This window comes from Sorex fumeus, unplaced genomic scaffold, assembly GCF_029834395.1.
Source record: "Sorex fumeus unplaced genomic scaffold, SorFum_2.1 ptg000034l, whole genome shotgun sequence".
Taxonomy (NCBI): Eukaryota; Metazoa; Chordata; class Mammalia; order Eulipotyphla; family Soricidae; genus Sorex; species Sorex fumeus.
Window position 1 is genome coordinate 35,219,193 of NW_026606091.1, and position 14,770 is coordinate 35,233,962.

Here is a 14,770-nt window from a genome sequence, read left to right on the forward strand (position 1 = left end):
TTAAGTTTTGCATGCAGGAAGCCTGGATTCAATCAATGGCATCACAAGGTCCCCAGAGTAGCACCAGAAGTAGCCCAGGAGCACCACCACATGTGGTGGCTCCACAAACAGAAGACTCAAAAGAACGGAAGAGGCTCTACATTTTATCGACGTTATTTCTAAGAGGTACAAAATAGGAGAAATCAAGTTTTTTAGGAATGGAAAAGCTCAAATGCATTTATTTCATCATGATAAATGATGAAATAAAAATGATAGAAGATGCACTTGAATTTTTTTCATAAAAGGAACTTTGGAATACTGAACTGATCTAAAATATGCAAAACTCCTTAAATGACTGCTAAATAAACACAGAATTCTAAAATGGTAGTATGAAAGATTATGAAAATTTTCCAACCACCTTCACTGCCAGTAGTTATAAAACCTAAATCCAAGTGTAGAGAACTGCACTGAGGCTCTGTTAATGACTATTTTTTCTAGAAGATCGGACAACAGAAATCACGGTACTAGAGGATACGTACGTATACACAGACACACACACACACACTCTTAGTCAAAATTTATTTGTACATTTTGAACAATTACACTTCTATTATACATACCTATACCACAATAAAGCTGGCAAAATATAAATATTGACTGTACAAGACAATATTAATAGTTACACCTTATGGGTCTTAGCACAAAATAAATTCGTAATGACAACAGCATAAAAATTTGGGGAGGGTGAGGTAAACAGGAGGTTAATCTAAATATTCTAAGGTCTTTACACTATCAAGGAAAGATTATAAGACTATTTATAATACTTTGCTAAATCAAGGCTGCATTTTGTGGAGAGAGAGTATAGTGGGTAGGGTGCTGGCCAGGAGCTGGCCCAGGATGGATCCTCAGCACCCCTGGGAGTGACCCCTGAACAGAGCCAGGAGGAAGCCCTGACCACTGCCAGCGGTGGCCCCAAAACCAAAATAATAACAACAATAATAATCATGCTCCGTTTTGTTTTCTCTAGGATAAGAGATCAGATAATGCTAAAATGTAGCCTTAAAGGTTAAGGATGTAGATGTACCAAAGTTTCTTTAACCAGTCATCTGTTCTTGGGCATTCAGGTTTCTTCCAGTTTCTGGCTATTGTAAAGAGGGCTGCAATGAACAAACAAGTGCAGATGTCACTTCGACTATACATTTTTGCCTCTCTGGGATATATTCCCAGGAGTGGTATTGCTGGGTCAAATGGGAGCTCAATTTCTAATTTTTTGAGAATCGTCCATACTGTTTTCCAGAAGGGCTGAACCAGTGGACATTCCCACCAACAGTGAAGGAGTGTCCCTTTCTCGCCACATCCACGCCAGCATCGGTTGCTTTTGTTCTTTTTGGAGTACTATGTAGCTCTTAGAAAAGATGAAGTCATGAAATTTACATACAAGTGGTACAATATGGAAAGTATCATGCTAAGCGAAACGAGTCAGAAAGAGAGGGATAGACATAGAAAGATTGCATTCATCTGGGGGATATAAAGTAACAAAGTATGAGATTAATACCCAAGAATAGCTGAGATCAGCACCAGGAGGATTACTCCATAACTTAGAGGCCAGCCGGGTATCCTAGAGGAAAGGGCTATTCAGATAGAGAAGGGAGCACCAAATAAAGGATGTTTGGAGGATCCTCCCAGGAGGGGAGATGCATGTCGAAAGTAGACTATGGACTGAACATGTTTGCCACTCAATGCCTCTTTTGCAGACCAAAACACCCAAAAGGAGAGAGAGAACACAGGGGATTGCCCTGCCACAGAGACGGGGGGATGGGGGGATGGGGGTGGGAGGGATATTATCCATGGTGGTGGAAAATGGGCACTGGTGGAGGGATGGGTATCTGATCATTGTATAATTGAAACCAAAGAACAAAAAATTGTAAATCTACAACTTTAAAAAAAATAAAATAAAATAAAGGGAAAAAAAAAAAAAAAAAAAAAGGTTAAGGATGGAATATACATTCTTGGAAGGGAATCCTGAGCAACAAAAGATTATATAATGTTTTGGTAAATTCCATGGAAGATTTCTAAATAGGGAAATTATATTTGACTGATTTAAATGGACAAGTATAAGCAAACAATAAGAATCTCTGGTTATATGTGAGACCAGAAAGAATGTTTATTTGCCAAGTCTTAGAAATCTGAAGTATTAAGACATATTGATATACACATGGGCATGGAGTGATAGCACAGCGGTAGGGCATTTGCCTTGCACGCAGCCAACATGGCCAACTGGAGTTCGATTCCTCTGCCCCTCTCGGAGAGCCCGGCAAGCTACCGAGAGTATCTCGCCCACACAGCAGAGCCTGGCAAGCCACCCGTGATGTATTCGATATGCCAGACACAGTAACAACAAGTCTCATGATGGAGACGTTACTGGGCCCGCTCGAGCAAATCGATGAACAACGGGAGGACTGTGACCGTGATATACACATACTTAATATAGGCACTAATCTATTCATCTTGAAGCAAAAGATGGTATCATCTATAAACTCTCTCAATCTGATAAATTATAGGGTAGAAAACATGCTTTGAAGTGCAAAGATTGCTGTTTCTGGACAGCAAATTAATTCTAATAGATGACATTAAACTGGTAGTATGCAGTGAGGGTAAGAGTGGTACAGTAAGCACACAGAGGGCCCAGGGTCTGGTGGGACTTAGGGGCTAGTATCTACTTATGGAAAGGGCCTATATCACCATGAAACACACCGCCAAGACATCTGTACAAGTTCCCCTTCCCAGTTTTTAAGTCTGCTTTCATTAGTGCATGACACTGTAGAATTGCAGGGGTATAGCTCACTACCTTACTCTGTGCACGATTCACTACTCTTGCCACCAAAGTTCCAACATCATCCCACCACCAAAAAGACACCTGCACACATTTCTTTCACCCACCTTTCCATTCCATCACCACCAGTTTTGACTGAGTGTAGGACTTGGTTTTATTGTTTCCTGCCAATCTGAATTGACTACCACTCTGCCCAAGGCTGCTCGACAAGGACACATCTAAATACTGAAAAACACTAAGGATTTTGTTTTGTTTTGTTTTTATTTTGTTTGGCCACACCTGTTGGGTCTCAGAGACTATTACAAGCCTGGTGTATCAGGGGTCTTTCCAGAGGTGCTCAGGGGACCATGTTGTGCCAAAGACAACCAGGGCTCTGGCATGCAAAGCATATACTCCAGCCCTTTCAGCTCACTCCCTGGCCCAACATCATGAACTTTAAGGACTAGAGGAGAAGACACTTACAACCTTTTGAGAAAAATTATTTTCAGAATATCTAAAGAATCAGTAACAAACAAATCACCAAAAAGATAAATTTTGAAACACAGATGGCAAGGTAAAGGTAAAGGTAAAGGCCCTCCCGTTGTTCATCGATTTGCTCGAGCGGGTCCAGTAACGTCTCCATTGGAGATTTTGTTGTTACTGTGTTTGGCATATAGAATACATCACGGGTGGCTTGCCAGGCTCTGCTGGGCGGGCAAGATACTCTTGGTAGCTTGCCAGGCTCTCCGAGAGGGGCGGAGGAATCGAACTCGGGTCGGTCATGTTGGCTGCGTGCAAGGCAAACGCCCTACCGCTGTGCTGTCTCTCCAGCCCCACAGATGGCAAATAAAGACAAAAGCATGCTCAGTTGTAAGTTACAAATTGAAACTATCAGAAAAAAAATTTGCCCAATCTTCCGGCAAAATAACAAAACTTTAAAATCAAAAAGTATCAAGTCCCGTAATTCTCATGGAGAAATATCCCTACTATGTCCCATTTGTACACATTGATTAAATTAGCCTAGCTCATATCAAGTTTGCAAGCACGAAGCCGAGACATCTTTTAATCTCAAAGCATCTGGCAGAAAGTACACAGGATGGACCCAGAAAGAAATGATCAATGATCTAGACTAATAGATAGGAAGCACCAATTTTCTATTCATGGCCTGAAGATCAGTATGAAAATGGACCACAGAGTCTGCTGAATTTGGAGAGAAAAAAGAATGCCGTTAACGCTCCTAACTCGGTGAACTGGCGCTCATGGCGGGAAAGCAGTGTGCTGGTAGAAAACATATCAACTTGAAGTAAAATAAACAAGGTTAGAGTTGGACTCCAGAGAATCTTAAATGCCAACTTAATGGTGTTTGCATTTTATGAGATATGTGAACAGAGCTGCTGAACACAAGAGCTAGGCTTTAAAAATATTCACCTAGCAATGGCAGAGAGCCACGGAGAACTAGTTAGGAAGGAGCTAGTGTAGTTCTGGCATAAATGACAAGTCTATTTACAAACATTACATCCTTTAGATTGCCTTAGGATTCTGATTACAGGTACCAGGGAAATAGTTCAGGGGACTGAGAGCACGTGACTGGCCACACAAAGGCCCTGAGTTGACCCCAGCATGAGTCCCCACAAGCACCTACAGGTATGGCCTTGATGGCACTCAGTCTGACTGGAGATCAGGGGGAGGGGGGAACACTGACCAGCAGGTGAAGCATCACCAGGAGCAGGCCCTGCTTGAAGGCCTTCCCGCAAAAAAATCTGCTTATAGGTAGAAATAATAGAACACCATTCATTCAAATAATACTCGCAGAGTACAAAGAATATAAATACACGCTTATTTCTCAAACATCATGGCAGCAGGTATTCTGCATAATGAGGTGACTTTTAATTATTAAGAAGCAAAAACCCTAAAATTACCTTGATCGATAATCTCAGACATAAAGGTGATATTTTTTACAGGCTTTGGTCAAAAGTAACAAAGAAAATTACAATGTGACATTTTGACAATATAACGAAGAATGACTTAAGGGCAGTAATAATTTTTTTTTATTAACTAGATGGATCAAATGTTAAAATGGATGTCAAAGGAATTATAAATTTCAAAAGGTTAATAGCTCCCTGATTGGAAAATTAGCACGTACTTTTACTTCCATGGTCACTTTATTCTCCTTGATGGATTCTGCCTGCATGCCTAATGCCCGCTTTCTATGCGCTTACATGAGCAATGCCACTCTGCTGGGATTGTGTGTGGTAGATATGAGGAGGCAGATGCTTTCAACAGGAAGATCTTGGTTTGGGGATGCCAGTTAGTGGTAGAACACATGCCTTTCACATGTAAGGCCCTGGGTTCAACCCCCAGTATGTCCTCCATTTCCCCATCTCCCCCTGCACCCCCTGCCAGCCACACATAGACAGAAGGCCTCACTGTTCTTCTGGTTCTAAGTTAAGGATCGCTTTCTGTCTCTGTACCTTTTTCCATTCTCAAACCACATTCTCCAACCACTGTTTTCCACAATGAGGAAAAACAGAAACAAAACAACAAAACAAAGTCTTACAAAGACCTTTGAAGACAAAGCCTAGAATCTTAGGACTCAGACTAAAACTACTCTGTTTAATGCACATGAATTATTGACTATTATTTTCTTTTTAGCATGTGCTGATTTTGTTCATAAGTTTTAAAGCGAAATTGGATTGGGGCCAGAAAGACAGTAACAGTGGGTAAGGTACTTGACTACCTATATTCAATCCCCGGCAACTCTTTCAATGGTCTCCTGAGCAGAGCCAGGGGTGATTCCTGAGCACAGAGCCAGGAGGACGACATGAGCACAGCCTCAAAAACAAAACAAAAAGAAATGGCACTGATTGAATATACTCTAAATATAAAAAATGGGGAATGAGAAGTATAAGTAGTATTGACTATGATGACTTGTGGCTATTTTTAATTAAGGTGGTATTGACATACCACGTATTACATTGATATATTACATTATTTACAGGTGTACAACATAGTGGTTTGATATTTACATTTATATTATAAAGTGTTACCACAATAAGTATATTTAATATTGGTCATTACACATAAGGGCTTCTTAAAGATTTTTTCCTTGAACATTTTTAAACATTACATTGGAATATATTCGACTAACAAAGTTATGCAAATTAATGGCATAAACTATGTTGACTGCATACATTTACACACTGTGATACTGTAATATGACTGTCATAGCACTAAGTAGCAGCTATCAATTCATATGATCATGAATTATTTTTTGTGCCAGGAATAAAATCTAGTCTCAGGGCTGGAGCGATAGCACAGCAGGTAGGGCATTTGCCTTGCACACAGCCAACCCAGGTTCAATACCCAGCATCCTATATGGTCCCCTGAGCACCGCCAGGGGTAATTCCTGAGTGGAAAGCCAGGAGTGACCCCATCGCCAGCTATGACTCAAAAAGAAAATAAATAAATAAATCTAGTCTCAGTAAACTTGATGTTTTTAGAACAAAAATGTCTAGAATGATTTCTGTGGGGAGTTGGGGGGTGGGAATGGGGGAGTCTCCCAAGCAGTGCTCAGAAGGCTCAAAAGCCCTTCCCTGAGATTCTTGTTCAACCGGCTCAATGCGAGGGCCTGAGGATGAGCAGCGTCAGTGGGCCCTGTGTTGCCAGCAACAACCAGTGTTCAAGGGTGTGCAGACTACATCACTGCTGCTCAGGGAACCATGTGGGCACTGAACCCAGGTCAGCGGGATGCAAGGCAAGCACCTATACCCCTGTACTTATCTCTGGGACTACTGTTTTTCTTTTCTTAATGCTTCATTTATGTATAGCCCTTCTAAAGCTCTTAAGCTTCTAATGCTGAAGCTTTAAGTTGCACTAGAAGACGTGCAATAAGGGTAGCTCTATTATGGGGGAACAAGTGTTCCCTAACTCAAGGATAATTACAAAGCGCTGTCCTAAAAATGCTAGCTAGAGTCTGAATGTAAAAATGAATGCCTTTGCCCAAGAGTAATATAGTCCATAGCCTCTGGAGGTCAGCAGAGAGCCAGTTCACCAGGGGCAGATTGGAGCATCAAAAACAGCCTTTCCACAGGGGCAACTGAAGAAGCTACAGAAAACTGAGATAAAGTGGGGCTATGAACCACAATCAAAGCAAAAGCAAAGTTTTAACTGTATGTGTGTTCTCTCAGTGATGGCTGATTTATATCTTTCATCAAAATTATCACATGTTTTTCAACACACGTGGATGAGACCCTGGATTTGGAATTTGGCTCCCTGCAACACATTCTCATTCATTCATTCATTCATTCATTCTCTCTCATTCTCTCTCTCTCTCTCTCTCTCTCTCTCTCTCTCTCTCTCTCTCATGCACACACGTGCACAATCTCTTACATATCACAACCTCTGGTAAGAAAGCATTATGGGGGTTGGAGTGAAAGTATAGCTGGTAGGATGTTTGCCTTGCATGCAGCTGATCCAGGTTTGATCCATGGAACCACATATGGTTCTCCAAGCCTACCAGGAGTAATTTCTGAACACAGAGCTAGGAGTAACCCCTGAGCAGCTATACCTGGGTATAGCCCCAAAACAAACAAAAACAAAAAAATCTACAAATGTTTCTAAAGTTATTGATAAGATAATCTGTTCTCCTTATTTATGAACTTATTCGCAAACTCCTAATTTAGCCTATCTCCTAAAACTAAGTCATCTTTATTTTACCAGCATAAATTCTATTTGATTTTCGAAGCATATTCACAAAAGGCACATCAGCACCTTCTCCTTCCACTAGGAGGTCAGGAGGAGATGTTGAAGTCCATGAAAAGGCAGTTTACAAAAGAAGACAGCTTCAAGATTGAGGGAGAGTACAGGGATTAAAGGAGTCGCCTTGTAAGCTGCTGACTCCAGTCTGAATCCCATAACCACCAGAAGTGATCTCGGAGTATCTCTAGGTATGCCCAAAACAAAACAGAAAAAGAAGGTTACCAAAATGTCCTCAACTGATAAACCAACTCAAAAGTCTGTGGCATGTTTCAGATTTTCACTGAAAAATCAAATAACCACAAATAGAACCGCTTCATTGTAAAAGTGATCTTTAAGTAGTCTTCAAAATGCTAGCAAATATCTATTCAGGAAAACTGTCCTTAAATTCAGCAATTGTGTTTAAGATCTTTTACCATAGTGAAAATAAGCAGACTATAATAAAAAACAATATCACAGTCTACTTGTCCACTTGTACATGACAGATATCAAACTCACTTGACATTATCTTAGAAACTAAACTAAAGCCCTCCTGTTTTTTCTTTTTATTAACCAAAAATAAACTGCAAGTTCAGGGGTCTTCCAATTAGTTTTTCTTCCATATTTGGACCATACCAGGTAATGCTCAGGGCATAGTCTGGTTCTGCACTCAAGGATCATTCCTGGCAGTGATGTGGGACTATTTGAGGCAATAAGGATTGAACTAGGGTTGGGCTCATGCAAAGCATGAGCTTTTGGCCCTCAGGGACACCTTACTAATTTTCTAATTTAAAAATTTTCAAATTCACAGAAAAGATTAAAAAAAAATAATAGATGAGGCCCTGTATACCCTCACCTAGATTTAAATTTACCACCATTACTCTATTTTGCTATACGTATACACATACACACCTACTTTTTATGGTCAAAGTGGATCAAGTAAATAAGTTTTTGCTTTAATTTTTTTCCTTTTTCAAGTAACCTACCCACGGTGTATGGTTTAATAAATGACAGACTTTAGTACTAAAGCCAGAAATTCTAATTTAGAGGCTGGTTCCACAGTTTAGAAACAGCAGTAATAAAAATAATAATTGCATATAGAATTATGTTCGTGTTTGTACACTGGTCCATAAGAAACAAAGACTACTGTGTGTATACATATATATGTATATATGTGTGTGTATGTATATATATATATGTATATCACAAATTTTAGCCATGGGTTGAGTTTTTTATAAGAAATTCAATTTAAGTTACTTTGACCTTCAAAATTTAGGGATTAAGGCACGTGTCTTCTAGGTTGCTATCTCAGTCCTGTCCCTGGTGCCATATGGTCGCCCTGAGCATAGCTGTGTGTGGCTCTGGAGTCTCAAGCCCCTACATGGCACCTCCAGGGTCACGTGGGTAATCTCAGGCAACAAAGGGCCCCAGCAGCACTGCTTCCTCAGGTATCTGCATTAAACTGTTAACCCAGGTGGTGTAAAACTGCACTCCCATTACTCCTGCACCCTCTGAGTATGGCTTGTGAGGCCCTCAATAAAGAATATCTCAACAACCTTTCCCTTGTTTGGAAATTAACAAGCTGACCCTAAAAGTTATGCAGAAATGCAAAGCAACTAGAATAACCAAACTACTTTTTAAAAAAAGTTCAAAAAGTTGAAAGATTTACATAACTTAACTTCAAGACTTATATAACATCAGAAGCATGATCCACTAAAAAAACTCAACAAATAGATACCTTCTAGGTGAACAAGCTCCTAACTAGGAGTAAAAATATCCCTCTTTTAACAAAAATATTATATGTCCCTCCTTCAGCGATAGCACAGCGGGTAGGGCGTTCGCCTTACAAGCGGCCAACATGGCCGACCCGAGTTCGATTCCTCCGCCCCTCTCGGAGAGCCCGGCAAGCTACCGAGAGTATTCGATATGCCAGACACAGTAACAACAAAAGTCTCCAATGGAGACGTTACTGGGCCCGCTCGAGCAAATCGACGATCAACGGGAGGGCCTTTACCTTTACCTTTACCTTAAAAAAAAAACTGATAAAGTGGATCCTATAAAAATTAAAAACACATGATCTTCAAAATATGCTCTACAGGGAGGGAGGCTAGGTGTTGTGATCAGTGGTGCATAGGAAACGAACCTCGGCCCCTCACATTCAAGGCATGCGCTCAGTCCATTAAGTAAGTAAGTGCTCTGCACTCTCAAAAGACACTCCTGAACAAATTCAAAATTCACAAAGCTATAGCAATCAAAACAGTAAGGCACAAAGACAGACAAATAGACCAACATTAGAAAACAAAGAGCTCTGTAATAAACCCTTGCACATGTGATCAAATGACTTATGACAAGTGTCAAAATAATTTAATGAATGGTTAGTTTATCGATAAATGGTGTTCTACACTTAAAATAAGACATTTCTAAAAGAATAAAAAAAAAGAAAGGGTGTTGTGTTTGTGTTTGTGTGTGTGTGTGTGCATGGTGTGGGATATATATGTGTGCACACACACACAAGTGAGAATGGGAATGGTTTTATTGAGGTACTTACAGTGCTGATCACAATCAACTCTGGCAAAGACTACTTGATTTTCATTTGGATATTCTTCCCTAATGACGTTGGAAGCTTCCTCAAAAATTGGATGCAACATCTGGCTAAAACGACACCTATATACAGAGAAAGATACCAATTAAAGACGAAAGGGGCAGTAAAATAATAGTTATTATCCACTGATATTCAGTATATGTACAATGAGCAGTTTCTGAGATATATATATTTTAGTCATGGGTCCTGATGTCACTGGTGATGAAGATGATCAATAAATTCAAATACTTCAAAGATTGTACAAATAACAAAAGATTTTTTTCACCTTAAGAAAATTGCCAATTCTGGAGCACACAACTAAGGAACTTACTTGCACAGAGACCAAGAAAAAGTCTGAAACAAGTCCTCAAAGATACATAGTTATTTGGATTTATAGCATTCAAGATTTGGGCATTTATAAAAGACAGAAGCTCTCCTTATATGATGTACATATTTGTAAACTACTGTATTATATTGGCAGATTCAAAATCTCATAAGTTAGCAAACTAAATAAAAAAGCTATATTTAAATACATAAAGATAATAAACTGTTTACCTCCTGCCTAAAACGTACAGCTACAAACATAACTTTAGTAAGTCCAAGAAAAAAAGTTTTCTAAACACGACTTCGTGACCATGGTTTTCTTGTGTTTTTTAATTTGATTTGTTTTTACTTTTAAAATGGGACATGGGGGACATGGGGGAGAGGGGGGACAGAGAGAGAGAGAGAGAGAGAGAGAGAGAGAGAGAGAGAGAGCACGCGAGAGAGCGCAGAAAAGACTGGAACACATGCTTCGTATATAGAAGACCCAAGTTCAGTCCTCAGCACCTCATGGTCATTCAAGCAAGCCAAGAGCAACCGCTGCACACCAAGCCAATGGGAATCATTGTCCCTGTGCACTACCATATTTGGATGGCCCCCAAAAAGACCCCAAAAGAGGGTATAAACCCTACAACAGTTGCAAAAATTGACACTTCTAATTCTGACTGTCCCTTAATCAGGTGAATCAGTTCACACACAGATGCGTGGGTCGTTAAAAGGACATGTTAATAAGTACACCACTGGTTGGTTGTCACGGTCATTTTTATATGGAAAAAGAAAAAGCAGATTTATTTGTTAACACAAACAAACAAACAAAAAAATATGACTGCTTCTACTACTTCCAGAGTCTTTAAACATCAAGAAATTTATAAAATGAATAGTTAACTCTATCCACATGTGTTTAGGTATCCCATGTTAATTATAATTCAATAAAAATACTGTAAGATTTGTGGAAGGATGCAAATTTTATACTTCCTATTTTGTTTTGTAGATACCTTTTCTAGCCCACTCACCTAAAATGTCCTAGAATATATCAAGGAGACACAATCTGTATCTTCTCTCTCTTGCTTTCAAGTAGTTCTTTCCTTTTAGCATTCTTAAATATCTCCCATCTGGAATAGGTAGGTGGGGGTCTGTGGATATCAGGGACCTTGTCTTATTTGACTACATATTTAATATACATTTCAACAGATGTCTGTTACATGAATAAACTTGACCCAATGAAAAACTGGAACAACGAAGACCACAGATTTGTGAATTCTTGCAATTTGCTGAAAACAGGATACTGTGGGATAGAGGAGGGAAGGGGTAGGAACTAATTCAAGGTTTCTTTCAAAACGCGGCTAAGGCCAAGTAAACAGGTTCCTGGCTACAGGACAAGTAAAGACGTGTATTAATGGCTCCTTCCTTGTGGAAGGTTCATTTTGCTGCCCAGTAAACACACCAGCTTAGACTCATGTTTAATACTCTGATCAGCTTTAATACCAAAAAGGTGAAAGGAAAAGATGAAATAAATAACTTTATAGGCTCGTATTCAAATAAATGGAAAGTTACATTTATGAATGTTATATAACAAAAGCAACGGATTTATTAAAAGGGATCTAGGAGTCATCTGAATCCAATCTTTGATCCACTGCTTATCAACCTTTTATGAATCAACCATGTGAGTAAGAGTTTTGCAGGGAGAACCTAGGGTATTTACTAACACAACCCAATGGAGAAAAAAAAGAAAGTAAACTTGGGCTTCAAACATACCTGAGTCTAGATACCTGAGCATATATCCCAGTTTCACCAATTACTAAACCATATAACCTTTCTGACCCTCAATTTCCTCAACATAAAATGAAAATTAAAGAGCCTGGTACATACCACCATTGTTAAGCAACTACTATGCTTTATTACCACCTAAAGCCTATTAGATTTTAGGCAATCTATGATGGAAATCATCCACAAATTATGTCAGACTTCTAAGGGAACTCAGTCTAATCACTGAGGCCACAGTAAGTCTATGCCTAAGTCTATTACCTAGAGGTTTCCACTGAATCAAAGAACATTGTTTCAGGAACAACTCAAACAATTCAGTGGAAAAATGCCCCAAATAACTGCAATTAGTCTGCATTTCCAATTCAGTTTTTGCAACAAGGTGGGTGGCATGCTGCATTTCTCTTGCACAAAATCCCTCAATAATGAAAACTAAGTTCTAGTTTTTCCTGGCTACAAGCTAGTTAGGTAAATGTGGAAAACTCCAGCACTGCTTCAGAGACTTAACTGGGTTAGCACTCCAGGCAGTGCTGGATATCAAATCCAGGTCTCCCACATGGCAAAATATGTGCTCCAAGCTTTTGCGCTATCTCCTCGGCACATCATTTTCCTTAATTTTAATGTAAATTAGGATTTCTACAGAATTTTGTGCTATTATTACATCTGGACAATCCCACATCATCTTGGAAAATGCTTCCATTGTTATATATTTTATAAATGGTATCTTCTCTGTAGGGGCTGGAGCGCTAGCACAGTGGGTAGGGCATCTGTCTTGCATGCGGCCAACCTAGGTTCGATTCCTCCGTTCCTCTCGGAGAGCCTGGCAATCTACCAAGAGTATCCCACCTGCACAGCAGAGCCTGGCAAGCTCCCCATGGTGTATTTGATATGCCAAAAACAGTAACAAGTCTCACAATGGAGACGTTACTGGTGCCCGCTCGAGCAAATCGATGAACAAAGGGAGGACAGTGCTACAGTGCATCTTCTCTGTAAAATTTTACCAAAGGTAAAAGTTTTTTTTTTTGGGGGGGGGGGGGGTGGGAAATTCTTCGAAAGCAGTGTTCAGAGAGTCCTGAGAGCCATTCTCGTGATATTCAGCCAACCACACCAGGTGGGTCAATGCTAGGACCCAAAGATGTGGTGCTGAAGAGGCCCTGTGGCGCCCGAGACCACCAGGGCCACGTGGCAGTGGCTGGGGCCTCTTCCAGCAATGCTCAGGAAGACGTAGTGCAAGTGATCAAATGGGCATTCTGGGCATCCAAAGCATCTCCTCAGCCCCTACCAAAGGCTTCTTTTAAAAAATATATACAAAAATATATACCATATATCAGTTATTCAGTAAAAGTATTTAATATGTACTTAACTGCCAAGTGCCATGCAAAGGGCTCAGAGATTAATGTTTTGTTTTTTGGTTGTGATGGCGGTGGTGCAGGAAATCGAACCCATGGCCTCACACAAACAGGGCATCTGTTCTACCACTTGAGACATATTCCCAGGCCTAATGTTGAAGAAAGATAGATACAGTAACTTTTCACAAAGTCAACCATGTACTAGGGAGCCACCGATTACAATTCTAGCACACAGGTGATATGAGCTGAACAGAGGATGAGGGAAGAGGTAAAGGATTCCTAGCCTGACCAGAGAGTAGCAATAGGTGGTTACTGTTTTCAGGAAGATGGAGAAATGGGGAAAATGACAGTGCACCATAAGACCTGGAAGATGATCTGGACTTAAAGAGAGTGAGAGAACAGTGACCCATCTGGCAAGGGAGAAGTCACACTACAGGCCCAGTAATGAAAGAGTCTAGACTCTGGTGGGAAATGAGACATGTACAATTAACTGGCACACGATGAAGGAGTGGAGACTTTCAGGAACATACAATAGGGTGAGGAAAGGAAACTGAATTTTAAAGGAAACAGAACTTAAAGGTTTTTAGATGAGGTGCAAATGAATCAAATTTATACTTTAGGGTAGACCTAAAGCATACAAATTTGGCAGATTTTGTAGCTAATAAACTACAGCCAAGGAAAGTAAGGTGGGAAACTGAGCGGTGGGCTGAAGCAGAACAGAGGCAACGAACAGAAAGTAGGTCTGGGCTGGGACATAGTTCAGTGTAGAAGGCAACATGACTGGTATGTATAAGGAGCCTCGTTTAATCCCCCACACTGCCTGAGTGGAATGACTAGGAAGAGAGACTTTCTAGGAATAAAGATTGCATGGGGTTTTTGTTTGTTTGCTTGGCTTTTGTTTTTCGGAACACAAACAGGGGTGCTCGAGGCTCTCCCCTCAGGAATTACTTCTGGCATTGCCTGCAGAACCATATGGGATGCCATGATGCTGGGACTGAACCCAGGTCAGCCGTGTGCACGATAAGTGCCCTACCCGCTATGCTACCTCTCCGGCCCCAAGAATGTGTGTTTTAAACTTTTCTCCAGTTAAAGCTTCTTCTTCCCACCACCACATTCTTTAATATCACCTGCATACTATGTACTATGTCCTTGTTTTAGATGATGAAAATAATGAGGAAGACATTATTCCTGCACTCAATGTTTGTTTGCCAGTGAACAAAGATGAAAGAAAAA

The 14,770-nt window shown here is 40.2% G+C and overlaps 1 protein-coding gene across 2 annotated transcripts in view; it reads right to left on the minus strand.

Annotated features, from left to right (window-relative positions):
* ERP44 (endoplasmic reticulum protein 44) overlaps positions 1-14,770 on the minus strand; it is an 87,727-nt gene that overhangs the window by 23,808 nt on the left and 49,149 nt on the right. The window contains exons 1-2 of one of the 2 annotated variants that reach the window (XM_056116993.1): positions 11,441-11,523; positions 10,074-10,189 (exon numbers count right to left, since the gene is read on the minus strand). In XM_056116993.1, the coding sequence (XP_055972968.1) occupies positions 10,074-10,173 (100 nt within the window). In that variant the 5' untranslated portion in view covers positions 10,174-10,189; positions 11,441-11,523. Of the gene's footprint in view, positions 1-10,073; positions 10,190-11,440; positions 11,524-14,770 lie in introns of those variants that run through there. The other variant, XM_056116992.1, reaches the window with a different exon arrangement.